Here is a 25,736-nt window from a genome sequence, read left to right as displayed (position 1 = left end):
ATAATCGCCTGCAATTTATAAACAAATTGATCTCAAATAATGAGCAATATATAAATTTATATAGTTGATTATAAAAGTTAAAAGTTTTTCACTCATAATATATTCGTACTTTTCTGTGTAATGTTTTTAAATCTGCTTTTGTTCAACCTTCATTATATCATTTGTTTATTCACCTGAAGTCTTAAATTCACTGCTTTGAAATGCAATCATGACCTTAAATATCTCAGAATGACGGAATTTATCTGACCAGTTTCTTTAGTGCGCACAAAAACACCACACAAACACACAGATATATCATAAAACTATCTTTATAAATAAAAAAGACATTTCTTTCTCAGTAAAAGAGTAGTGTGAAAAGTCTGATAAGAAACATTTTCTACTATACAAAACAGGTTGATGATTTTCTGGTAAAGCAGCTGAGGTGTTGTGTAAAAATGACTATAGAGCTAAACGCTGAGGTTAAGGGTTAGAAAATGATGAATATTATAACACAAATGCATCATTACTGCAAAAAAAAAAATTCTCCTGCACTACTTTTTTTCCATTTGTGTTAAACAATTCAAAGATCTGACTCAGGTTGAGTTCTTTTAAACTTCTGCTCAGTTTCTTCGGTTGAGGTCAGAATTTAGGTGCACAAACAAGAGAGGGAGGAAAAAGGCTCTTTTTCTCATTTCTGATGTACACTATGAGGACATGTAGTGTCAGATCAGGAAGGCAGATGAGAGGTTGGAAGAAATAGAAAACAGCAGAACACATTAGAAAACATCTGGAAGCTAAAGCACTTCATCCTCTTCCCCAGCAGATCGTTTCCAAGCCTCCCTCCGTTCTCTTGTTTGTTGTCCTTGCACAAAACGTCTCCCCGCATGGAGCAGAGGCTGTGAAAGGCGCTTTGGTTCCAGGCTTTGTTTCTTCACTGAAGAAAGTATGACGCTTATAACTAAATGACTAAGAACAGAAGCACAAATGAGGTGAAGGTTTTTCTTTTGGCATGCAAAAAATGGACTGCTATAAAGGAAAGTGAAATCAAGGCCATAGTTTCCAACTTGTTAATCTCCCACTCCCACAATGTCACGCTGTCCTTCTCAGCCTTGTTATTTGATAAAGTCCAATCTAATACTTTCTTCTCCAACAGAAGGCTACAGTCACATCACATCGACAAAGAACTCTCCAGCATTTCCCACTGCCATACGCAGAGACTGGCGCGAGGCGGTGAGCTCGGGGGGCACAGAGGCCAGCTCTCTGCCTTGTGGGGCGCCGGGGGCAGCTGTAGACAGATGTGCAGGCTGAGGCGGTAAACCAGGGGGGCCATAGACGAGACCGGGCCCATATGACAGCAAATGGGAGTTGGCACTGCGCTGGCTGAGAGAGCTGCGGATGCTCCTCTCACTAGGGGGAGCCACCGAGCGCTCACTGGGAGCTCTGTGGCTTCGGACCTCCGATTCACTGCCGCCGCTGCCGCCAGATTTTCTACCTTCATTCTTGCTGCAGTTGGAGCCACTGCTTCCTGTTGATAAAGCATAGGAAACAATCATTGCAGTTTGAATGCAGTAGCCAAAAATCTTACCATTTTTTAATGACAGTAAACTATTTTTCATGGGTATGCCACAGACATGATCTAATTTTTCTAGTGCATTTATTATAGACCAGTACAATCACGAGCTAAGAGAATTCATTAACTTCCAGACTCAAAACAGCACACAAATATCTACAGGTGTTCATACATTTAATACAGATTGAGATTTTTCCATATTTTCTAGGTTTACAAACCAAATCCGTTTGACGAGATGCCATCTGCCTGTTCTATTACATTTTTCCCGCAGATAATATCACAGCCATGTTATTTGTAAAGAGCATGTTAACTCTAAACAGAATATTTCAGATTTATTTTGCAGTGCTCTTTTCAAAAAAAAGGTTTAAATTTCCAAACTAATAAATGGAGGGGCTTTCAAAGAACAGCTGTGTTGGATGGAAGCAATAAGCTCACTGCACACAAGGCATGCAAATATGAAATTATTTGGCCGTGCAACGTATCGTATGTAAAACATAGTGCAGCAGCATTTGATGCCCCGTTTTCATACAATATACCTTGTGAAAACTGAGACTGAACGCTCTATAAGAATTCAACGTGATTTTATGGGATGACGAAATATTAGTCAGTATGTTGGGCATGTTTAACCAAAAGAATGACTTGTCTAATAAAATGTCTTTAGTAGACCCATCATGACATTAAAATCCAAAAGAAAGAATTTCAAGCAAAAATAATCATAGAAAATTGGTGCAAAAATGGTAAACCATATATCTTTAACTAAACTAGATTGGCACTAAAAGAAAACATCTAAATGTAAACTTTAATTAATTTTTTTCAAATCATGTTATAAAATGTTAATCAACATATTTGCAGCTAAACTGATGGTCTTTTAAGAAATCAATATAAAACACTGAACACAGAAAAAAACTTTTGGTGTGTGGATTACAATTTATATTTGTATGTTATTCTAAACTAAAACTAGAAATTAGGTTTAATGCAACGGAGACTGGTAAACATGTTTTATTGCAGTTATGTGTTTGAATAGATTCTGCTGAGTGTTACTTTTGAATCTATTGGGTGCTTACTGCCATGAACAGCAGCATTTTAAAGTAAATGAAGTCTAGCAGGGGTGTTTGATACTCTCCACTAATGCAATAAGATAAAAATATGTTTAAAAAAATCATCTGGTAGAATTTATGATCAACTCTTAGGAATGGACAGAGCGTCCAAATCACATGATCAATTGTAAAAGGCATTTTTGCCTGTTTCAAGATGTTGACTGTCCATTTCAACCGGCCCTAAAGCAGAGACTTCAAACTGTATTCCAGATGTGGTTTTGCTTTTTATAGCCCTTTTTTTTTTTTTTTTCATCTCCCAGTGTTACAATGAATCCTTGACTTGTATGTGGCAGAGCCAGTTCACGTTTGTTCCAGTGGACTTACCCCTTAACCCATTGAGTAATAAAGTAAACACATCAACTACCCAACACACTCCATATTGCTGGTTGCTGGAGTGAACACTAAGATTTTGTGGAACGAATAGGGTGGAGCAGGTGTCAGTGAAAAGATTTCTGAGCAGAGATCCTTGGAAGATTTGAGAGATTTTGGGTGTTAGGAGTGAACAGTGAGATGGTGTGATCAAAGTAAGTTGCTGATCAAAGTAAGGGGACCCTGTGGCACTGAAAGACCTCATGGCGGAGATGGTGTGGTGTTCCCACGAGCAGGAAGGATGATCACATTCCTGAGCTCCTCGTCAGAGAGACTGACTCCAACAGGGGCAGACAAAAATGCAAATGCTGCCTTCAGGTGGACAGAATCAGGAAGCACACAGCTTGGGAGTGTCAGAGCTGTGATGCTGTCCTGTGTGTACAGCTGAACAGAAACATTACATTTGTGTGGGATCCTATTGGGAATATAAATATGAATATAAACATTTGATAAATTGGCTGCATTTTACTCCGTTTTGGCAAACTTTGAATACGATTTTGTTCTGACTGTGTGTTCAGCTGTTAAAAAAAAAAAAGTGATTTATTTCTCCATCTTATTTTGAAACCTGTTAGGCTTAGCAGCAACACGAACAGCTGAGAAACTGTCAGTGTTTTATTGTGAAGGGTTGCATTTGACTTTGTTGTTTACAACATTTCTATGTTGTTTTTCAAGTTACACTATACATTTTTTTTTAGTAAAAAGTAACATAAATTGTGATTTCTGTGATAGGTTTTTTGTTTTTTGGGGGATTTAGATCCTGTGTGTTGTTACAGCATTGTGAAATTGAAAATAAAATAAATCAAATGAGTGTCACCTAACCAAACAAGACAAAGAGAACAGCTTTTCAGGTGAAAATATAAACTCAAAAAGTGACAAAAATGATACCCTGGACTTTCTAAGGGTTAACTTTCAGTAAAACCAGTTGGTACTGAGAGGATCCTTACCGCTGTGCTGGCTCCCTGCACTGCCAGCACCTGGTCCACCATGAAAGGGCTGCGGTAAATCGTAAGGATGTGGGATCGGGAACTGATAAGGTATAGCCATCGGCCAAGGGGCCGCACCAGGATGGGGCAAAGGGGGCAAAGTGTCTTGGTCTGAGGCGCCACCACTGGAACCATCATGGTCATGGAGAGACAAATGGGCCATATCTACAAAAAGAAAACAGCAGGGATGAGTTTAATGCTTTACAACAGTTTAGAAATACCTCATTTGTTCTCAGATGCTGTGGAGAACACAGAGTTTGGGTGGAAAAACATCTTTTATATTCATCACTGTCAGCAGACACTAATTAACCAAAGAGCTGAGTTTCCACGTACTGCCACAGAGGTCTCCGAACACATAGTAGCATTGTTCAGAGAAGGTGATCTTGTTGACAGTGTGGCGGATGAAGCCAGCTTTCAGCAGATTGCTGGCATATTTACGTGCTTCGCGGCGATCTGAAAACCCTTCCACATGGTGGAAAAGCCAGTCGACCACATCAGAACCTGAGAAAAAACAAATGGGAAAAAAAAAATCAAGACAAATGATCTAGAGGTCTTGGGGTTTAACCATTCCAAGTATTTACTAAAACAACAGAACTATTTGAATAACCACTAACGTTTGAGCTTGGATAATCTGTCAAATAACTAAATATGACTGAATGCACGTTGAAAAACAAAAAGGGCAAGAGCTGGATCCTGCTCCTTCTCTGGAAACATACCGATGAAGGCGTTGGCGATTGTTATCTTGAGCCACATCCTGTCCCGCACCTCTAAGCCAGATTCGGGACAGGCCATGGCCTTTGCAACGGTTGCCATATCACTGTGGATGGAGAGATGAAAGTCATCGAAGCCTAAAACAGACAGAAAGATGCAGAAAAATGATTAATCGTCTCTGTCAACATGAAAAGCTATTGAGTTTCAATGTTTTGACGATTGAATGCAGAGGAATTTTATAAACCGTTAAAAATCTGTTCACATATTCATCGTTTTTTGTACTTTGGAATTAGACTTGACCCAAATTCAAAAAACTAAATTGAATTCAGCTGTTGGACTGGACTGCAGCATTTGTTGGTTTATTAATAAACGTCAATCTTCAACCCATAATTCATGAACTTTAGTTTCACTGTATTTAAAAACAGAGGATTCTTTCAATTGTTTCATTCATTTGCCTCTGATTTGAACCCTTCTTGTTGAGCAAGAATCAGCGGCGCCTTTGGTGAACAAAGCCTCGAAACTTTCACAAGGCAAAAGGGAAAAAAACACTTTTGAAAACTGCCCCGCAAAAAAAGCACCTGAAAGAGCTAAATCCTTCCACACGTTTGGTTATTTTAAGATTTTAAAAAATACATTTACAGCATGTTTCTTTACAAAATGTGTTTTGTTGTAAAGCAAAAAACACAACGCAACTTTAATAAAAACCTGAAAAGTAGAAATATATTTTTTTAGCAACAAACCCAAACCCTGGCACTTACTCCAGCAGCTGATGAGGAAGATTTCTGGTATATGTATTGGCTCAGTGAGGAAGACAAGAGTTATTGAGCAGATGGAAGCTGTAAAGCTAAAAGCTGGAACAGAGACTAGGCTCAGGAATGCAGTTTAAAGGTGGGGTCCCACTTGGAGAACTTTAATAGTGTCAGAGAAGAGACACTACTCAGACAGAGCTGAAAACTCAAAAACAAAGTCCTGAAATCCAAATTCCTTCACATCCTGCCAATGGTACAATGTGGCAATCAAGTAGGTAAGAAGAAAAGCCAAAACCCCGAAATGAACACAAAATCAAAGCATTAAGATTAGGTAGAGCCAGAATGAAAGTTGCTGTGACACAAGCCAAACAGGCAGCAGGCAGCTCTTACTCACGCTCAGTCTCGGGGATTGAACTGCTGATGGAGGAGCTTGTGGAGGTGACGGTGCTCATAGAGGGACTCATGCCATATGGAGGGTAAACTCCCGTCATGGCTGCTGTGTGCGACACCCATGCAGCTGGATCAATGGGCCGAATGGGCTCACCTGTTGTTAAAACAAGTGTTTTAATATAACCTTTAGAGAAAGGAAAATAATAAATGAAGAGCCAATACTCACTTCTCGGCAAAGCAAAGCAGCTGCGAGGGTTTGGATCCCAGCACTTTGCAACGGTCAGTGTTATTGGGCTAGAATAAACCAAATAGAGTCTTTTAATATAATTTATAACAATATAATATTAAATAGAAAAAAACAAAAAAGAATGCAAAATGTGCAGAATAGGTTTGCCTGCAGCGTTTTCAGTCATTTTTTTAAAAAACATTTACATGCAGCTTTACAAATTCATCTGCTCAACTTACCCTGGTTTGTGTACTATGTCCCTCAGTACTCGCACTGCATCATCATTGCTCATGTTCTCAAAGTTGATATCATTTACCTGCACAGGTGAAAATGCAAAAGTACGTCCAATCGCAGATTTTTACTTAAAATGATGTTTTGTTTTTAACATCAACAGATTCCTATTTTAACACTGCAATGTCCCCACGATCAGCTTTCACTGCGTTGTAACTAAGTGGACAATTTTCGGCACATGGTGTCAGCTAAAACTGACCAAGTTTTCCCCTAATAAATAGTTTTAGAAAAAATGTTTTGTTTCAAATTAAAACATTTTTCGAAAACTCCTGGCTTACCTGAAGCAGCATGTCACCAGGCTCTATGCGCCCATCTGCAGCCACAGCTCCCCCCTTCATGATGGAGCCGATGTAGATCCCTCCATCTCCCCTCTCATTACTCTGACCCACTATACTGATGCCCAAGAAATTATATTTTTCTGTAAGTGCAGACAAAACAAACTGTAAATATTGGATGTAAACAATAATTTTGAAGATCAACATTTATGGATTAAAGTTGTTGAATTTGTCCATTTTTTTCTTTCTTTCTCCATATTCAGCAAAGCAAGTCTGGGAAAAAAGTTTATTCCATTTAAAAAAATAAAAACAAGTACCGTAACTTACCCATGTTAAGAGTGACAGTGATGATGTTAAGAGACATGGTGGAGTCCGTGATACTGCTGAACGAGGAAGACTGGACAGAAGGTTTAATGGATATTTGGGTGATGAGAATTAAACAAAAACTGTCAACATGTGTTTGCTGTCCCAACAAACGTGCGAGTCCCGTGTCTCACCCGGTCCATGTTGGAAGCCTTAGGTTTCCGTCGGCGACGGCGGTGGCGTCTCATCAAACGTGAAGAACTCTGTTCAGTTGAGCTACTAAACCTGGGGAGAAATACGAACTTTAAAAGCTACAAGCAGTTGATGTGGTGACTGTAGGGTCATTCACTAAATAATTGAATGTAAATCCATTCACCAGGATGGGGTGAATACACTGAACATGCTGTGACTTTTCAACATGTTTTAGTCTTGACTGCTTAATATGCAGCATAGCAAATTACTCCACTTAAAAGCCAATCGATAAAGAACTTGGGTTTAAAACAGCACTGTTTTTCTAGTAGACATTTCTCTATATCTATTAACCAACAAAATGGAACATCAGCATAATCTCTTAAGAATTTTTTTTCCCCATAATAAAACAAGGTTTTCCAACCAATTTTAACAACTGCATTTTGTTAATGATTTACGTCAGTGGTCCCAAACCTTTTCCAGGCCACAGACTGGTTTCATGTCAGACAATATTTTCATGGACTGGCCTGTACTAGCCTGAAGTTTAGCCTCCAGTTCCCCCTAACGTTTGTGGATAAAGCTCAGCAGAAATTCTGTAGCTGGTTTAAACTTCATTTATAGACTAGGTTTTATGTAGGAACCATTCAAATTTGATCTAGAAGCTAAAAACTTAAACCAGCTTTGGACTTTTATGGTGCGTTGGAAAAATCAAATAAAAATGGTCTCTAAAACCGGTGTAACGATAAACAAGAATCATCTATTTGAGTAACTTTATTAGCAGCATCTTCGTAACAGACGGTTGCGGAACATTATGCATTATTAGTATTATGGTGTGTGGAAACAACTGTCGTAGTAAATCCATATTTTGATCCAGGTTTTTGTCTGTTAAATGCAGCTTTCTTTTATTTGAAAGCGAAAGTCTCTTCTTTTTCCTCACTGACTCTTTTCTTAGAAAAGAAACTTTCCAAATGTGTTTGTTATAGTTAGCTTTGCAAGCTTGGGGGTTTCAATTTAGCGGACGGTACTTTATTAAAGTGGTGGATGTATTTCCAACCCGTGACTAAGCAACTTGAACTTCGTCAAGAATGATTCAGATGTGGTCAGGAGAAATCCAGCAGTTTTCCTAAATAAACTTCCTTGAGAATCAGATTATGAATGAAATAGAAAATATGTGGGTTTTTTGTTTTCCTCTGTGGCCCGGTACCGACTGTCCCATGGACCGGTACTGGTCCACAGCCCAGGGGTTGGGGACCACTGATTTGAGTGAAGTATGTTTTATTCTTTTTTAAACTACAGGTAATCAGTCTGGGTCTGGGACGCCTCACCTGCTGGTTGCATCGTCATCTTCAGAATCAAAACAGGAAGTGGATTCCAGCTCGCTGCTCATAAAGGACGAACAGCTGTCGTATTCTGGACCGCCGCGCCCCACTGCCCGTGATGTGTACCCATTCTGCCGCCCGCCTGCAGCACAAAAGCCAACAGATCACAGCTTCACTATGACGACCAATCAGATGCGGCCATCATGTCATTGACCCAAGACAGGCCTGATTTTAACCACACCTGATGAAAACCTCTCCTATGTCTTTCCAGGCACATGAAACAAACCTTTTGCCAAAAATAACGTGCTAAAATTACATAAAAGGCTCTGCTAGGTTCTGCATTGTTTTGAGTTAAATTAAAGGAAATGGGCGCACTCCAAAACACCCATTTATAAAGAGACAAAGGTGGGAAGCCTTTAAGACTTCTTAGCTTTGTTCGGTTCAGACATGAAGAAAATATCATAGCACTACAGGTAACTATTGTACTTTTTAATGACCCACTCCAATCATCTTAAATGTTCCCAATGGTCTTTTAATTATGATTGTGCCATTTTAGCCAAAATCTAAAAAAAAACCTGTGACATTTTCTAGGACATAGTTTCTGCAGAGCGGCAGTAGTTCATTAGAAATTTGCCTTGTAGTTGTGTCGTGAACCATTGGAAAAGAGCAACCCCACCCACTCTGTCCCTCCCTGTTGCTGAGAGCTCAAAGCAGGTGCTTGTTCCAACAAATCTTGTTCAGAAGAGCATTTTTTAATCTACTCCTGATTCACAACAATTTGAATCAAGAAATACTCAGAAATTAATTGTTAAGCCTAATGTTCTTTATACATGTCCTTAATCATCAGAAAAATGCTACAAGAACATGTTAAAAACACCAAAAACACAATTTTCATCAGAGTGAATTTTTCAGATTGCTCTAAACAGCTGACCAGACGCCAAACGAAGTGACTATTTCAGTGCACCTTCAGTGGTTTAGACTTGTCCACGGATGAACATGACACAGAATGGTTACCATGGTTTGGAAACGCTTGAGGTGGCATCTTATAGGCTCAACATCAGTGAGTTCATATCCCATGAAATCAAAGAAAAGAATACAAGACATAACAGGCAGTGCAGATCTGAAAGGGGATCATGAGAAGAAAGCTCAACTCTGCAGTTTGGTTTCCAGGGTTTCCTGCTTGTTCATGAAAACACATTTGGAATAAACTATTACCATCATTGAAAAAGACATGAAAAAGATTTATAACAGATCAAAGAAATTTTCAAAAAAAAGCAACAGACGCGGCGGACATCTTTCTGACCGTGGTCGTTTGTGTGTTTCCGTCTTGGCCTCTCCCGCTCTCTCCTTTGCGACGCCATGGAGCCAGTCTCTGCATCATTGTCCAAGCTGTCCCGCCCGCTTGCTGCTTTCCCACTTTCAACATTCAAAAGGAAAGAAGCTGCTTTAAAATGAGACTAAGATCCTAGAGATTTGTACGCAGATTTTTGTCAGATGAGCAAAGTTCATTAATAATAAAAAAATATATATTATTTTTTTTAAATCACAGGAATACATGTTTATATTTACAGCCAACTGTAGGAGTCTGATAGCAGTCTGCTGTGGGTGTGATGTTTATTTTAGATCCAGAGTGGTGAAGAGTGCAATCTTGTTGCAGAGTATTTTGGAGAAACTAGATGATGCATTGACAGACGTGATTTAGTTTAACGAGCTATGCTCATGTGCTGATATGCTGTTTTGCAGAAATGTAAAATGTCTTTACTGTTTTTACTTTTCTGATTATGTCTTATAGTGCTGTATGCGATGGAGATGTCAATTTCCATGCGGGAACCTCCCAAATGGATAAATAAAGTTGTCTATCTATCTATCTATGTTCCAATGACTATCGTGTTCTTGTTTAGAAGATTGAAAATGGTACTTTCTTTTTTTTCCCAGGATTTGTGAGACTTTTAAAGCACAGCTAAGGACAGACTGGGACTTTTTAATGGACAACTATAATTTTGTATTGATTCCTTGAATCCACCCTTTTCTCTATGGGTTCTATAGGTCCCTACAGATTTCATAATTATTCTGAAAATCAAGCAACTTTGGTTTTAAAAATTGTGATCACAAAGTAAAAAAAAAAAATAGGTATTTTCTACCAACACAGAAAAAATGAAAAGTATCAAAACCACACAGTAATGTCTAAATGTACTGACTGGTAGGAAGGTGGTCTTGAGTCTCCGATGCCCCCTGTCCTCTCCAAAGGTGGAGCCGGCTCCAAGCTATCTGCAACCGAGCCTGTGTCTGCATGGCCTCCGTCTCCAGAGACCAGCTGGGAAAGTCGGAGAGTGATCAGTCATGCAGATAAGGCAAACACAGACACGGCACATTGAGCTCGAGTACAGACTACTGTCAATCTGTGACGGTGTTTACATGTGAAACACAAAACCTGTGACGGCACAAAGCTATACAAAGGGTGCTCTGGATTTGAGTTGAGTAAGAAATAGCCTGGGCCAAGACCTAATGTTTGTGTATTTAAAGGTGTTGCTTAGGTTACCAAGTAAATAGGAAAAATAGCTTTCAACAGAAAACAACAGCTGTTATGAAGGCGTGGTACCAGTAAATTGGACCTTTTCTTTAAAAAAGGTGGTCTACTTTCTTTCCTTTAGTTTCGGTTACTCACGTTTATGTGACCAGTAAAGAGAACATGCATTCCATTTGTGAAGGTCCCAAATAATTTATTCAAAGCAAATTTACACATTAATAAATAAAACACTTGTGTTCGAGTAATCCACAAATAAAGAATTCATCTTTTAACATACTTTCAAATATAAAGCACAAATTCAATCTGAGTCAGCTTCAACACATTTTTAAAATATTATCCGTGTTAAAAGATTATTGAAACGGGTTAAATGATGGCATGTCGGCCAGGAAGGAACACTACTCTGTCCTGGAATGAAGCAACATTATCTAATAAAGCTTAAGTTTATCAGGTAATTGATAACGAGAATATGAAATTTATACTTCACTGGCAAGATTAGAGAAATGAACATAAATTAGAATGAACTGCTCCAATAGTGGATCCATAACAGCGTTTTATGACCTCATTAGCAAAGGACTTCTTTCACTACCAACATTTTTGGCTTTTAAGAAAGTTCAGCAGGAAGTAAGGAAGACAATAATCTAATCATTTTTGACAAAGTTTACGCAAATCAACTGATTTTCTTGCAATAAAGTGCAGTCAAGCTGAAATCAGTGTGCTGGACTGTTGTGATGAATAATGGCTCCCTTGGGATCAACCAACCACATCACTGACAAAACAGATGAGTGCTAGAGATTAACAAACGGATGAATCTAAAATAATAGTTCCTAGTATATCAGAAAAAAATGGGTAACAACCCTAAAGAATTTAAAATTTCATAAAAAATACAAACCTGACCACAAAGCTAAAAAAACACAGCAACATATCTAGCAATCATGGTGTGTTTATGGCTCTCAAATGAAACATTTAATCACAAACACACAGTATAATATTAGCATTTTCATATCAACCCACAAAACTCTCACAACTCCAGCCTTCCTCTCTGCGATATTCAATTTTCTTGTTAAATGACACACAGTAGGACCCTTTGGTAATGAGCAATCCACCGCTATCCTGTGATTTCACTTGTCTTTAATCCAATTTCAGTGTTAAAAGGAAACAGACTGTTAACCAGAACCAAATCTTTTGTCTAAAAGCCAATGCAGGATTTCTGTTTATCCCCAAAAGTTGTAAAACATTTATAACAAAAAAAAAGGAGTTTGTATTATGCTGGAGATCATAGTTTGATAGTGATGTTCTTGTACACACACACAGGTAGGTTGAAGTCCCTCTAGAATTGGTCCAGCAGAAGGAAATCCTTGTAATAGTTGCAAACGAATTGTCTGGCAGTGGTTTATAAAAAACACACAAAAACATCTATTCTGGATTTTGAACATACCCATGACACCACACGTCCATTGAAACAGGGCAGCTTCGCGTTGTCATCCGATATTTCTTCTTTTACCACCCTGTGAATAAAGCAAAGGTTTCAGTGAAACAAGAACATGAGATGAACAACACCAACTGATGCAATGCATTCATTCCATTTTCATAGAGAACTAAGAACAAGTCTAAAATAAAATGAAGAAAAAAAGCAGCAAAGGTGTATTATTACAGATATGTAAGGGTTAAAAAGTGGTTGATAGCAGTCATGTTTCGTGTATTACAGTGTCTAAAGAATGAAAACAGCTGTAAAGTTTCCATCAGACATCTTTCAGCACTCCAGGAAGTCAAAAGCATTGTAGTCCTTCATGTGGTGCAAAACCAACTGGTCTCAATCACATATCACATAGGAAACTGACTACATAATAAAGTAGAGCTTCTTTGGAGGAAATGCATAAAAGGAATTTAAAATAAAATAAAAAATGCAGGAAACAAAATCTTTTTGTGTGTTTGGTTCCTTTCCAGTTGATTTCTGTTGGGCTTTGTACTTTAAGTTAATTGTTGTGTTCCTGGTCTATTTTTTTCACAGAGCTATAAACTGTCTGTCCTGTTGTTACAGACGAGGTGGGGTCATTTTAACCCGCACTCTATAAGGCACCATTCTTTTAGGTGTCAGCATCTCTATTTTCCAAGTAAATGCCCAATATCTTTTATTGATATGCAGTAAACTGACTAAAGCTGAGGGTTGGCTTTCCTAATGTCTGTGCTGTGCTTTTGCTTTACCAAAAGGGGTGTAGATTTTAAAATCAAGTAACTGAAGCTATGCAGTGCAATAAAAAAAAAGACTTTAAGGTTTTCAAAATGTAAATAGATTTTAAAAAGAAAAAGCTAGCCCCAGCAATTAAAGGTTTTGTCCCACCCTAAGTTTGTATTTATGAGGGCAAGTGTGAAAACCTGACTAAAAAGGGTTTAAAAAAGACCGCACTGGCTGTCTGGATAGACGCGGATAGTCTACATTTTCAGGGGCTTTCTGTTTTTTTCTTCCCCTTTGTTAAAGACTAAAACACATGCTTATAAAGCTGCCAACATGATGAACAGGACATTCTTGTGTCTAACGCTGCATTCCTCGGGCTAATAGACAACAACAGCAGGGGCCTGCGGGTCTGGACCAAACTCAAAGTGGCCCTTCATGTTCTGACACCGTCCTGCTAGCATGGATGCTACATTAGCCAGCAACTGACAGCACTGAGGTTGGCAACTAGTACTTCTTTTAAATCCACACAATGTTTAAGCCAGTCTGGGGTTTTCTCGTGTGTTTATGACACTGACTAATAATACCAAACTTGGTCAGACAAATCTGAAGAAGCGCGAGGCGTATACGTTAGCCACACGCGCAATGTAAACAAACGAGAGCTGGACGCTGAACAGATCAGCTAACGGTACAAGCCTGACTAGCTAACAAAGAAACAGCTGAGCAAAAGGTTAGCAAATAATATAGTCTAATAATGTCAAAGCCGTATTTATGGGAAGTCGACGGAAGGGAAAACAAACAAGGAATCGCACAGCAAAATCTTCCTGAAAAGCATATTTCACTGACTCCTTCAGTTCTTGACAGAGAAAATCCGCTCTTTAATAGTTACCCGAAGTCATCATCCATCGATTTGAAGAAAAATTTGTAATTTGGTTTCTTGATGACATTTTTAAAGTCCGCAAGAGTGACTCTGTCTGCCGGGACAGACAGTTTCACCAGGTACGGCGTCTCCTGATCGTCGAGGTGGTAGATAATTTTCGTTTCCCCCATCCCGGACTGTGGTTAAGGCAAGGCAGGCTGGGTACATCAAGCCGAGGGCCTGGCAGGCTCCCTCTCGGGCCCCTACTCCCCGTGGCGCTGGTGGAGGCTGTCCCGTGGTCTTCCTTGGGTTTCTTGGTCCTATAGAGTAGTTCTTTTTAGTTTTGCTTCTGATTTTATACAGCTGCTGATAGACAAACGGGTCTCTTTCTGTGGAATGGTAATAAATATTTTCCCTGTCTGTCGTGTCTAAAAGTGTACCACCAGCGCCATCCGACGTGAATCGCTTTCGCTGCGGGTTCTGTAAACTTTCACAAAGCTGCTAAAAACGCCGAAAAAAGACAATAAGGTCTGGGAAAACATGGCAAACAAAGATTCTCAAAATGTCATTCTCACAACAGCTTTCTCCCTCGTCCCTTTGCCAACCTCTGCACTTTGTTGAACACGAAACTGAGAAAAAAAAGAAAAGGGAAAATACTAAAACCTGTTCTAGAAAAGAGCGACACCATCAGGAAAGGAGTAGAATTGCACGAACCACGTCACAGAGGAGAAAGCTGTGGTGTAGGGTTTCACGAAGTGAATCCTAACTAAAATAAATCAACGGAAGTTTTTTGTTTTAAATTCTGAATTGACAATTAATTTTTTTATTTTAAAATATATTTTTAAATTGACAATTTAATTTGCAAATCAGGCTTGCAATCTGAAAAGGCCTTTTGCAACTTAGATTTCATTATGAAAAATTACAATTCAATCTCACATAAAATAAAGCTAAATCAAATTTATTTTAAATTGCAATGGGGTTTTGATACCAAATTCAAAGAAAAATATATTTTTAATTGAAATTGAAATGTTTTAGTAACAAATATACAGAAATTAAGTGCAACATTCTTGTCAGTGATCCTGTCCTTGTTGACAGATCTCAGTGCTGCCCTGCTGTTAATGGGGAAAGTAAAATACTTAACACCCAAATTCCATTTTTTATATACATTTAAGGTATAAAAGCTTGATCTCAGATTTGATTTTTGAAATCTGTAGTTTTAATGTGCCCATAAGCAATGAGAGAAGTCAATCATACCTAAAGTCCTTACTTGATGTTTTTGAAACTGGCATTTAAAATTTAAAAAAAGTCTTTTCTAAAATCACCCCTTATTAGTTGTGTATTTTGCTTCTGTAGACCCTCCCCCAAAGTTTGAAGCCTAAGGAGAACGATAACAGTCAAAACTGTACAGCAACCACAATTTATTGGACTGAATCAACTTTGATTTGCATTAAAGGCAACACAAAGCAAAATGTGAATAACAATGTATAGTAGACAGAAAATCTTTTAAGTCTCCATCAATAAATGGCATAAAAATGGAGAAGTTACAACCTCCCCACCTTAATCTTCTGGAAAACAGAACAGAACTTGTATTATCTTCTAAAGGAATCCTTTCAAAAGCGGTAGGTCAACATGGCAATATTACACTTTTCATACAATAAAAAAAAAGAATGGGGAAAGGGGATTTGGTCCCTTTCATTTAAATATGTTCTGAAGAAAGTTTGGGAGCGCAAAAGCGGCAGGTTTCAATCTTCTAAGAAATCGTCATCGAGGTTAACATCTGTGGTGTCGATGTCGTCCAATTCCATGTTGTCCAGATCCACTTCTAGCTCATCCAGAGACTACGGAGAGACAAAAAAAAAACATTTAAAGCATTTGTTTGCTTCTTTGGATAAATGTTGCAAACAGATAACAAATTTGAAACGTGGTAATGAGGACTCTACATCCTGCAGTACAAATGCGCTCTGAATAGATACAATTTTTTGAAGTTTATTCATAAAATCTAAATTTTATAAAAACACCAAAAAAAAGCCTGACCTTCTCTTTCTCTGACTGTGCAAAATCAGGAAGGTCGTCCTCTGGCTCTTTTTCAGCTTCTTTAGGAGCCGGGGGTTCAGGCTGTGAAAGTATGACAGGAGCGACTGAGCTGGATTCTTCGCTGTCTTTTGTCTGGAAATAAATGCAGTAAAGTTAAAAAATTAAAGAAACATGTAAACTGGCAGAGCACTTTTCCAGAGTGCTACAGAGCTCAAGTCAGTTACAAGAAGAAATTGGATCAATAGAAGCAAAGTGCTGTAAACAAACCTCAGACACGAAGGGAATGAAAGTGCCTTTGGGCTCGTATCCCTGAGCTTCCTCCAGAATATTCCTGTCTTCATTGGGCTAAAAGTGTCAGAAATAGACTTATTTTAAATACATAAACATTCACTTTATTTAGTCACTTTAAAACTATGCACTCTGTAACTTTTGTCACAAAGAATAGAACTCACTGTGACTAGTGGATAGTCTTTAGCAGGTCTGGAGCCACCCACGCAGGTCTCTCTCAGGTAATGCTCTGCTGCAAAGGCTTCCTTCAGGCCTGGGAACAGGTTTTCATATTCTGTGGGGTCTGCGAGGGATTCAGCTGCCTGCAAATAGGAAGAAAATAAAAGAGAATAATGAACAGGAAACTTCCAAATCTGTCTGATTAACTCAAAGTTGCATCCACAGAAGCATCAAGCTACGGTAATTCCAAACAAACCTTCTGGTTGATTTTGGATAAACTCTCTCTCCACAGTTTGACCACACGGGACACCTGGCTAGGCAGGTAGGTGCGAGCCAAAAAGGCAGCCTCTGGTAGTCTGTTTGTCCTGATCAGAAGCTCCAGGCATTGATCAAGTCTAAAGTTAAGAAAATGTTTTTAGAATGCCCACAGTGACACTTTAGTTTATCTGCAGTTTCACATTTAGTACTTACTTCCCTTGAAGGAAGTACGTCATAAAGGCCACATTGTTCTTGCCATCCCTCTCTGCCCCTTCAGCCAGCTTTCCCACCATGCTGGCATTACCAGAGGCTGTGGCGAGGAGAAGCAGGCCGCCATAGTCCTGAGCGTGGTGCAGGCACTCCTGGGCCAGACCAAACTGGCACTTACTGATCGCCAGTTCTGCAAGCTGTTTCCACTTCTGCTCCGACTGCAGAGGTCAGAATTAAACATTCAGCAATGACATCAAAAACACACACATAAAACAATTCGGATCGTTGTAGCCGATTGTGAGGACAGCATGAAGTCATACCTCTGCTTCCACAGCCAGCTGGTAGGCAATCTTCAACTCTCCCAGTTGCAAGGCCAACTCAAACCTGTGCTCTGGGTCAGAGGACACAGCTAGCGCCTGCTGTTTGAAACCCTGAGGGAAAAATAAATCCAACCCATTAGCACGCAGAAATCTGAATAAAATTGGATATCACAACCAACTCTATTGGAAATATTGTTAAACATGAAATAAAAGGCAAGTAATACTTAAAAACAGTTGTTTTGTCGTCTCTTTACCTGTTTCTCCAGGAAATGTGCGACTCTGGTTCTCTGTTCTTTAGGGATAGTTGGCAGCACCTTGTCTGCCATTCCAAAGTCCCTTCTCATCACAGCGGTCTGGTACTCCAGAACAGAGACCAGCAGTGAGTAACTGACGATGTTGAGCTCCTTGTCTCCCAGGTACAGACGGTCATCCTTTGGGATGTAACCCAGCAGGTACATGGTTCTGCAGACAGAAAGGCAAAAAGGCAACTGTCAAAAGGGCTACAGAATTCTTAACCCCTAAACTGAAGCTTAAAACTTCATTCATGTCTAGATGTGGTGGACTTAGAGAACATTTCTGTACCATGGAGAGCTATTACCGTATTCGACAATTCTAATAATCCCATTAAAGTCTTGACGACTTATTGTGTTCTTACCTGTCCAGGTGAGCAATAGTCACAATCTCTCCTCCCACAAAGTAGTTGAGTCTGTTTACAGAGCTGGTGTAGATGAAGCAGTCCCCAACCCAGAGTCCAGTTTTAACAATCTCCTGGATCTCCCCTTGGACCTAAGCACATGAAATCAACATTCAAGATATTAAATACATTTTTAAATCGCTTTCATTGTTGACAACAATGTTTCTCCTATGTGATTATAAAGTAAGGAATTCACAAATAGTTCTACCACTGACAGTAAAACAAGAACTTAACATAGAGTTTAACCAAAATAAAACAACCTCAAAGGCATCTTCAATCCCATCTTCTGTCACTCCTTCATTGTTCTCCTGGGAAGCAGCAACTTTTTCTGCCATGTAGCGTAGAATGAAGAAAGACTCCTCTGTAGCAATGCAGACCAATTCACCAGAGTCGGACCAGAAGATCTGAAAGCATGAGGGGCAGGTCAAAACATCAGGAGGATACTCAGATTACAGGGAATTATAATCCGAGTGAATTCCTCTTACATGTTTGGGCTGAATCTCAATGCGCCGGATGAGCTCCGTGTTTTCCCAGTCATAAAATGCCAGACCATTCACTGACCTCACCCCAAGCAGGAAACCTCCATAAATCCCTGCAAAAATACAAATCACATGTCCAGTCAATCACTGTTACATTTAAATGCACTCTAAAAAGGAGACTCTAGCCTATGATAATAGTTACCTTCTGCTCCAAAATCAGGCTTAAACGATTTCTTATCTTTGAAATTTTTGAAGATTTTGACCACACTGTTGCTTTCTCTGATAGCATATCTGTGGAGAAAAGAAGTGTACGTAGAGATTGACTTCAGGTACACAAAGGGCTTAGCGCAGAAAACCATCGGTCAAATCTACCTTTAAAAACAGCAAACTTACTCTGAAGAGTCGTGTGCCCAAACAAACTCCTGAGCTGAGCCAAAGCTCTTGTTCCTCAAAGCCATAGCAGTATAGATGATATACTCGCCATCTCCACACACCACAACAAACCTGGTGAATTAAAAGAAAAAGAAAAAAAACACACAAGGTCAGAACTACTTTGATGACCAAAGATCATGGTTTCTGGAATAAATGTACAATAGAATTTTAAGGTGACTTCATTTGTACCTTCCATTTGGGTTGTGCTGGATGGTTTGGGGGTAAATCTCACAGCTGCCCATGTCTTTAACAGCCAGAGGTAGTCTCTCACCATCTTTGATTTCAGCATCCCCCATTGCCTTCAGATTGGCCTGCTGTACTTCACTGTGTTTAGCCCAGATGATTTTGCCGCTTGTGTCCATAGACATGGCAGGCTCCTCCCGGCCCACCTAAACAACAGTGGAAGTAAATAAAGGGAAATAATTGTATTTATTTGATTTACTTAAGTTATAAAACAAAATTAATCACAGATGCCTCCATTTTAAAACTCGTAAAATTTGTTTTGAATCTAAATAATTACCTTGATAATGATGCTGCCTTCATCATATCCCAGGGCCACATTGTTGGAGCCCCGGAGGCCGCAAACACACCACACTCTCTCCATGCCATAGTTTAACGTGCTTTCCAGACGGTAAGTGCTCGAGTGCCAGATCCGCACCGTGCCTACAAATAAAAGATTGTGCAACGGTCTGTTAGGCAATGATGCCACTGCTATACTTTGTGTGTGGCTTTGTGTGCAGGGGTATGGCTTTGTGTGCAGGGGCGAGTAGGATTCTTGCTCACCATCCTCTGAGCCGGTGATGATAATGGGCAGCTCAGGGTGAAAGCTGACACAAGAGACATTTTGGGCATGTCCCTCCAGTGTCTGAACACAGGTCTTGTTCTACAAAACAAAGTAGAGTTTAGCTTTTTGTATAAACACAATACACAACAAAACATTTTAATCGAAACCGTTAAACATCTTTGATATTTTTAAGGATTTAAAAAAAAACCTGCAAGAGATAAAAAAAAAAAAACTTGTTTTAGTCTAACCTGGTAGTCCCAGATCTTGACCTGGCGATCATCAGCCCCTGATATCAGATAGGGCTTGTCTCCTCCGCTGTAGTAATCAATGCAGTTTACACCTTTCTCGTGACCTTCCAAGGTGAAATTGGGGGACGAAGAGCCCAGCTGCCAAACCTTTGCAATGCCAAGAATATGCCCCAATTAATATTTAAAAGAAAAAAAAGTCGTACAGATGTGCGACTCAGTTCATTAAACAGATATATATTCTGCCATTACAAATGTTTAGAAATACTTAGCTAGTTTGAAAAATAATAATACAATCATCTGATCAAAGCAGCAATCCTTATTTAAAAAGCGTATTTTGAGATTTCTTTTAGTTATCATTCAGAATAAAAATTCAAAGCTAGAGATCCTAGAGAGATGAAATTTCCACCATTAGTTGGCACCTACCTTAATTGTTCTGTCAAGGGAGGCGCTAGCAAACTGATTGTTATCCTTGGGGTTGATGACGATCTGCATAACATAATGAGTATGACCCTCAAACACCTGGCTGCATGTCCACTTCTTGTCCCAGTCCCAAAGTTTGATCAGCATGTCATCTGCACAGACACCAACAACCATGTTCATACGTGTACACAAACTTCATCGTCTGAACATTGTAGTTTGCTATCGTCATTGGCATACCACTGCTGGTGAGAATGTATGGCTGGGTTGGATGAACAGCAATACAGCGGATGTAGTCAGAGTGGGCTTCAAACATGTGGACCCGCTCCAAGGTATTGTAATTGAACACACGAATCTGCATGTCATCCTAAAAAGAAAGAAGATAAATGACGGCCAATCATTAATAGTATTTAGTATGTCAAAACAGCAACCACAATGTGACAATGCCACACATATTTTACAAAATATAAACACCTTTCATCTCATTTCATGTAAGATTACAGGGATCCTTTTAAATATAATAAAGATTCTTTGACAGACATTTTAATTAATTTGTACCTGGGGCAATGGCACTAAAGGTCTATCGATGTATTAATCCAGTGCAGAACTTTCAGTACTGAAATCCTTAGGTAAACAATTTCAATTCTACTCACAGCTCCTGTGATGACCCAGTTCTTCCGCGCCACAAACTTAGAAGCTCTGACAGGTAGGTCACACACTTCAAAAGTCTTGACAAGAGTCTAAGAAAAGAAAATCAACACATAAATAGTCATTAACATAAATAACAGTAGTGTTCCAGCAGGAACCAAAACACTATTAATATGTGACACAAGTTTATACGGGTGGTCCCACAATCCTCACCTGCGTTTCGTGATTCCAAACACAGACGCTGCCGTTGTACAGACTAGCTAGCATCCATGGCTCAGTTGGATGAAGATCCACACTCTTCACACGGTCTGATCTGGCAGTAAGCCTCCGTTTAATGTCCAGCCTCAGAGGCTACGGAAACAAAAGGCAACAATGCATGTTTGGCCCCGAAAAAGGTTTTTAGACTCGTCATATGTTTGAATACTTAAATATTCAGTGAGTGAGTGCTATTAGCGTCTATATATATGTAACTTAGGTTTACCAACACAACATGGCTGGGCTTCAATCTAACATTAGGTAGCAACTATCGCAGTACCATCACGAGTTCGTGGCATTTCAAAAATCATATCACATAATTTATTAACAGAATGCACACATTTAAAGTCAAACAAAAATATTGACGTTTTTGTCACAGCCAATGTCAAGCTTTAATGTTAAAACCGACGAAGCTAGCTAGCTCTGCTATGCTACTTAGCATAAAGTTACTATTTAGCGTCTTATTTATCAAACATCCTGATCACTAAAGTGTTATATCTACAACAAACACACACGTAATGCTTTTTTAGAAACGACTTACCATGTTTCACTCCTATGTAGTAGCAACTAAACCAGAAAATATTTTGGAAGCAGTGCAATCGGGGTTGAATCCAGCGACTTCAGTGAGCACTGGGTACTGACGTGGAACTTCCTGAAACACAATATCGCGAGAACTGCGTTCTAGAAGTGATGACGTGACACCAACTTGCCAGCTGAGAGTTTTCGGTGTACCTTTGATAGAACTTTTCCATGATAGAGCAACAATTTAGAATCCCTGTTCTATCGTTCAAAAACCCAACCAAGAATAGAATGATTTAGAATCAGCTAAATGGTCAAAGGAAGTTTATTAACACGGTAACTTTAATGAATTTAAATACAGGATATTACTTATCCACTGCATATATGTCACAATTTATGCATATAAACTATGGTCAAATTAAAAAATGGCTTTGCATATTCTAGATAGCCTACAATTTGTGCAAGTACACAGAGAAGGAGATAGCACAGATATTCTTTTATTGTTGAAATTGTGTATTTATTCAAGCATAAGTTGCTTATTTGTGATGGGAATTAGTCTATGTGCAGAGAATGTTGTTTTTATTTTAATATAAATTATTCTGATATTTTTGTTCTTTGTTTCTTATAATAACTAAACAATGTATCTGATTTAAAATGTATTTCTGTAAAAATTTTACAAACAGAAATATTTAAATCTTTAAATGTTTGTAATGTAATGTAATGTTTAGTAACTAATTGTTTTTCTGACGTTCATAGAAATGTGCATCATCTAAATACCTATAAATACCTTTGCATATAGCTCTTGCTTAAATGCTAATTCTGACACAGTCTTTAAACCTGGTAACTACAAACAGAACAGTGTGGTGAGAGGGAACCTAAGGGGAGGTTTGTCCAAAATAGATCACAAACTGAAAAAGGATGACCACTAGGCTGACAACAACCCAACAAAAGAATGGTAGGGTTTACAGAACCTCACTAAATACAAAGGCAACATGGTCAGAGGTGGCAAATACTGATTCAGCATTAGTGGAATGTAGCAGAAAAGCATAAGCCCAACCCAATACTCCCACCTGGTGGCTCTTAATGGCTTCATCTAAGCAACATTCAATTAGAAGAGTTCTAAAAAGAAATACAATAGAAAAATGCCACCTGGATGTCAAACTGCTGCAGACCCTTCATCATTTATGTATAATGGAAAGACCTTCCTAGGTCATCGTGTCTATAAGCTTCTGCCCTGTCCTCTGACAGAAGATACCAGAGCTTTAGGAGCCTCACAATCCCAAAAATAATATATTTTCTGTGGGCAATAAAGGCTCCTAAACATGCCTGATTGAATTAATGTCACAAATGAGTTGCCATTGTGACATTTATTAACATTGACAGTAAAGGTTATCATATTTTATCCAACTTTTTTTCAATTTCAAGCCTGAAGTGGTAACAAAATGTTTCTGAGAAAAAACAAATAGCGGTGACACAAAAGATGAATGAACTGTGTCTGCACCACCGCACATTTACCACAACAGCAAAACCACAGAAAGCGGACATGCTTGCAGCATCTGAAGGGAATCTCCTTTGTATAAAAAATCAAGATAATTTAAACTGAAACTGCTAAGAAGTGGGAATGGTTTTGTTTTATTCAAGCATGGTGAGATTTCAGTCCAACAAGTAATAATGATAAGACATGATATATGATAAGATATCATATGACATGATAAGATATTTGACTAAAACTGCTTCTTCAGGGATGGAGGAGAGATGAAGTGATGCCCTTCTGAAGGGGAGGGGGATGGATCCAGGTGAGAGTCAAGTTCTGGAGTTTCATTGTAAAGACGACATTAAACTTTAACAAGATTCCAGCAGAAGCTAAATAAATCATCATGGTTAAGCTTTTAAAACCAGCTCTCTTACTCACCAAAGCTTTTATTTTGTACAAAATGAAGGAATGCATTATGAAGGGCAACATGAAAAACCACAAATAAATTATTTGTTTTGTGTCATTAAAAGTGTATTTGTCAGATGCATTAAAAATGCTAAAACAAACTGAAGCTTAAACCACCAAAACACAATTTAAATACATTGTAGTATTTCCAATATCCATTTTACTCTTTCACAACTAGGAGGATATGGCATAAATGTTTTCAGAATGAAGTCAAACAAATACTATTCTTTTCTCTTGAACACCTGAAGACACACCACATCTTCACACGTCAGCTCCTGTAGAAAAACAGTCAATTCGTTTAAGAAGAAATGAAAAAAAAGGACAGTAATGACTGGCAAAGCTGTGGTGCTTTCGACCTACCAGGTAGAGTTTTTCGCTTTGTAACCAGTGTTTCCAGCCACGATTGGCTTTCTGTCCTGTCTGAGTGCACACCAGCTCATCCCCCTCCCACTTTATCAAACTCTTCAAAGACAAAAAAAAGAAATAATTTTTAAAACAATTTAATCCTTCATTTCGGCTGATCATATCAAGTCTGAATTAGCAATAAATAGTTTTTTTCTTTTTTTTTTCTGGTCACTTGCAGGTTACAGAGCTAAAAAAGTGCAAGACAATATAAAAGGTAGACAACATTTTTTTTCTAATTCATTAAAAAAAATTGGTGTGCTTGACTAAGTCTTCTTATATCTGAGTACAATGTAGAAACATGTGTGCTTCACATTTTTGTCTACGTTATAAAAGCCTTCCATTTGTATTTCCTCTTATAAACAATCCAAACTCAGTAAGTTCAAAACTATTTTAGTGCACTAACAAATGATGTTGCAATAGTATTGATCAATAACCTGCTGGACAGAGCTTAATAAAAATAAAATCTTTGAAAAAAAGCAGCAAATCAAATAATATTTTGATCAAATGGAAGGCTTTTATGCTATAATTTTAATTTCAGAAATAACGTTGGACGCACAAAGCACATGTCAGTCCTTTTATCTGGACACACCTTAAAATAAATCTTCAGACTCCTTATATGAGAGGTCTACCAACCTTGACATGTCTGTTGTCTAATCCTACAGTATGCTCGTCAAATTCCACCCCCACAGTGAAGGAAATCTCATAATTCCTAAAGGTGCTGCATGTTTTGATGGTAAACTTGTCTCCGTCTTGGGTTATCAGTTTGGTCTGTGACAAGGCAAGGGCAATTTTCCTTGTGGCAAAGTCAATATCTGAGAACAGAGAAATTCCATTTGACAGCACAAAGTCATAATTCAGTTGAGAAAATGTAGTTAAAATTCAAGAATCTATTAAGTGAAATGCCATGAGAGATGTGACAGCTTCATTGATTTTTAAGTTTGCATTTGCACTAAAATGTAGTCAGAAACTGTTTCATCTCATTTTGGAAATGTTTCTGTTTTAAAATGTAGTTAAGCTTTATAAGTAAAAAAAGAAGTCCCCCTCCCCCTTACTTAGCGCTTTCATGTAATCCTCCAGTCTGTCATTGGTTTCCAGAATCCATTTCCCACTGATGTCTGGAGGCATGATAATACTCTGTGGCCTGTAGACTTCAGACAAAGTTAGAAAGGGAAAGGGGCACGGTGTCTCTCTGCCTTTATACGGCCTCGAGGCCGAGGGCAGAGACCTTTTGATGAGTGAAAGTGTCTGCTTGGAGAGGGCCGGCTGGGCTGCTGCTTTAAAGGGGAAAGCGATAGACTCACTAATTCTCTTTCAGGGTCCATGTGCCAAGGGGAGGTTACAGGGGGTGTATCCACAGCTGCCAGCACAGACAGGAACCCTTCAAAAAAAAAGAAAAAAAAATCATCTTTGAGCAAACACACACATGCACTTTAGTGATGGTGTCCAATGTACAACAGGATTTTGTAACTTGTGCCAACAGCATTTTGTCAACACTTGTATTATCTTCCATTTAGAAACATCAAACAAACTAAAATGTTTGAACTTTGAACACAATTAGATGATAATAAAGTTTTAAAACTACGCCAGACAGAATCTTTCAAGTTAAATTTGCCTCTAAGTGGCCAACAAGCAAAAAAGAC

At 38.7% G+C, this 25,736-nt stretch overlaps 3 protein-coding genes across 4 annotated transcripts; all 3 read right to left on the bottom strand.

The window, feature by feature from the left end:
• Positions 1–292: 292 nt before the first annotated feature.
• LOC101157324 (segment polarity protein dishevelled homolog DVL-3) lies at positions 293–14,710 on the bottom strand. Of its 2 annotated transcripts, none has more exons than XM_078935641.1 (15): positions 14,583–14,710; positions 12,414–12,483; positions 10,650–10,765; positions 9,755–9,867; positions 8,458–8,593; positions 7,138–7,228; positions 6,968–7,037; positions 6,644–6,783; positions 6,314–6,390; positions 6,075–6,142; positions 5,853–6,002; positions 4,715–4,846; positions 4,332–4,499; positions 3,960–4,163; positions 293–1,504 (listed from the first exon to the last, which is right to left on the bottom strand). In XM_078935641.1, exons 1-15 carry the CDS (start codon positions 14,693–14,695, stop codon positions 1,143–1,145), a joined length of 2,010 nt encoding a protein of 669 aa, XP_078791767.1. In that variant the 5' UTR covers positions 14,696–14,710; the 3' UTR covers positions 293–1,142. The 2 variants fall into 2 exon arrangements, with proteins under 2 accessions (XP_078791767.1, XP_023820925.1); XM_023965157.2 differs by having other exon boundaries at positions 14,038–14,677.
• Positions 14,711–15,408: 698 nt separating this feature from the next.
• copb2 (COPI coat complex subunit beta 2) lies at positions 15,409–21,944 on the bottom strand. Its single transcript, XM_004079160.4, has 22 exons — positions 21,775–21,944; positions 21,192–21,329; positions 20,984–21,070; positions 20,571–20,697; positions 20,337–20,485; positions 19,914–20,060; positions 19,665–19,764; positions 19,402–19,544; positions 19,071–19,270; positions 18,843–18,953; positions 18,652–18,740; positions 18,456–18,562; positions 18,231–18,374; positions 17,932–18,062; positions 17,531–17,738; positions 17,277–17,387; positions 16,960–17,174; positions 16,745–16,883; positions 16,494–16,631; positions 16,309–16,386; positions 16,042–16,173; positions 15,409–15,845 (listed from the first exon to the last, which is right to left on the bottom strand). The coding sequence occupies exons 1-22, from the start codon at positions 21,775–21,777 to the stop codon at positions 15,750–15,752; spliced, it is 2,793 nt and encodes a 930-aa protein (XP_004079208.1). The 5' UTR covers positions 21,778–21,944; the 3' UTR covers positions 15,409–15,749.
• A 1,417-nt stretch (positions 21,945–23,361) lies between these two features.
• On the bottom strand, positions 23,362–25,357 carry rbp2b (retinol binding protein 2b, cellular). The gene is made up of 4 exons (XM_011486650.4): positions 25,149–25,357; positions 24,730–24,908; positions 24,052–24,153; positions 23,362–23,966 (listed from the first exon to the last, which is right to left on the bottom strand). The coding sequence occupies exons 1-4, from the start codon at positions 25,219–25,221 to the stop codon at positions 23,913–23,915; spliced, it is 408 nt and encodes a 135-aa protein (XP_011484952.1). The 5' UTR covers positions 25,222–25,357; the 3' UTR covers positions 23,362–23,912.
• Between the last annotated feature and the right edge of the window lie 379 nt (positions 25,358–25,736).

Source organism: Oryzias latipes, chromosome 17 (assembly GCF_053564925.1).
Source record: "Oryzias latipes strain Hd-rR chromosome 17, Olatipes_Hd-rR_3.1".
Taxonomy (NCBI): domain Eukaryota; kingdom Metazoa; phylum Chordata; class Actinopteri; order Beloniformes; family Adrianichthyidae; genus Oryzias; species Oryzias latipes.
The sequence above is the reverse complement of the archived record's forward strand: the minus strand, read 5'-3'. Positions and strand labels throughout refer to the sequence as shown.

What these genes read in the sequence shown, in the direction of transcription:
- LOC101157324 (XM_023965157.2), bottom strand. Translation starts at nt 14,198, where the DNA reads ATGGGGGAAACGAAAATTATCTACCACCTCGACGATCAGGAGACGCCG. An exon ending in GACATAGTACACAAACCAGG is followed by an intron (nt 6,143 to 6,313) that starts GTAAGTTGAGCA and finishes GGTTTATTCTAG; the next exon opens with CCCAATAACACTGACCGTTG. An exon ending in GTTCGGAGACCTCTGTGGCA is followed by an intron (nt 4,164 to 4,331) that starts GTACGTGGAAAC and finishes TTCTTTTTGTAG; the next exon opens with ATATGGCCCATTTGTCTCTC.
- copb2 (XM_004079160.4), bottom strand. An exon ending in TTTGGAATCACGAAACGCAG is followed by an intron (nt 21,071 to 21,191) that starts GTGAGGATTGTG and finishes TTCTTTTCTTAG; the next exon opens with ACTCTTGTCAAGACTTTTGA. An exon ending in TCATTCCCTTCGTGTCTGAG is followed by an intron (nt 16,174 to 16,308) that starts GTTTGTTTACAG and finishes ATTTATTTCCAG; the next exon opens with ACAAAAGACAGCGAAGAATC.
- rbp2b (XM_011486650.4), bottom strand. Translation starts at nt 25,221, where the DNA reads ATGCCTCCAGACATCAGTGGGAAATGGATTCTGGAAACCAATGACAGA. An exon ending in GGATTACATGAAAGCGCTAA is followed by an intron (nt 24,909 to 25,148) that starts GTAAGGGGGAGG and finishes CTCTGTTCTCAG; the next exon opens with ATATTGACTTTGCCACAAGG. An exon ending in AAAGCGAAAAACTCTACCTG is followed by an intron (nt 23,967 to 24,051) that starts GTAGGTCGAAAG and finishes GTTTTTCTACAG; the next exon opens with GAGCTGACGTGTGAAGATGT.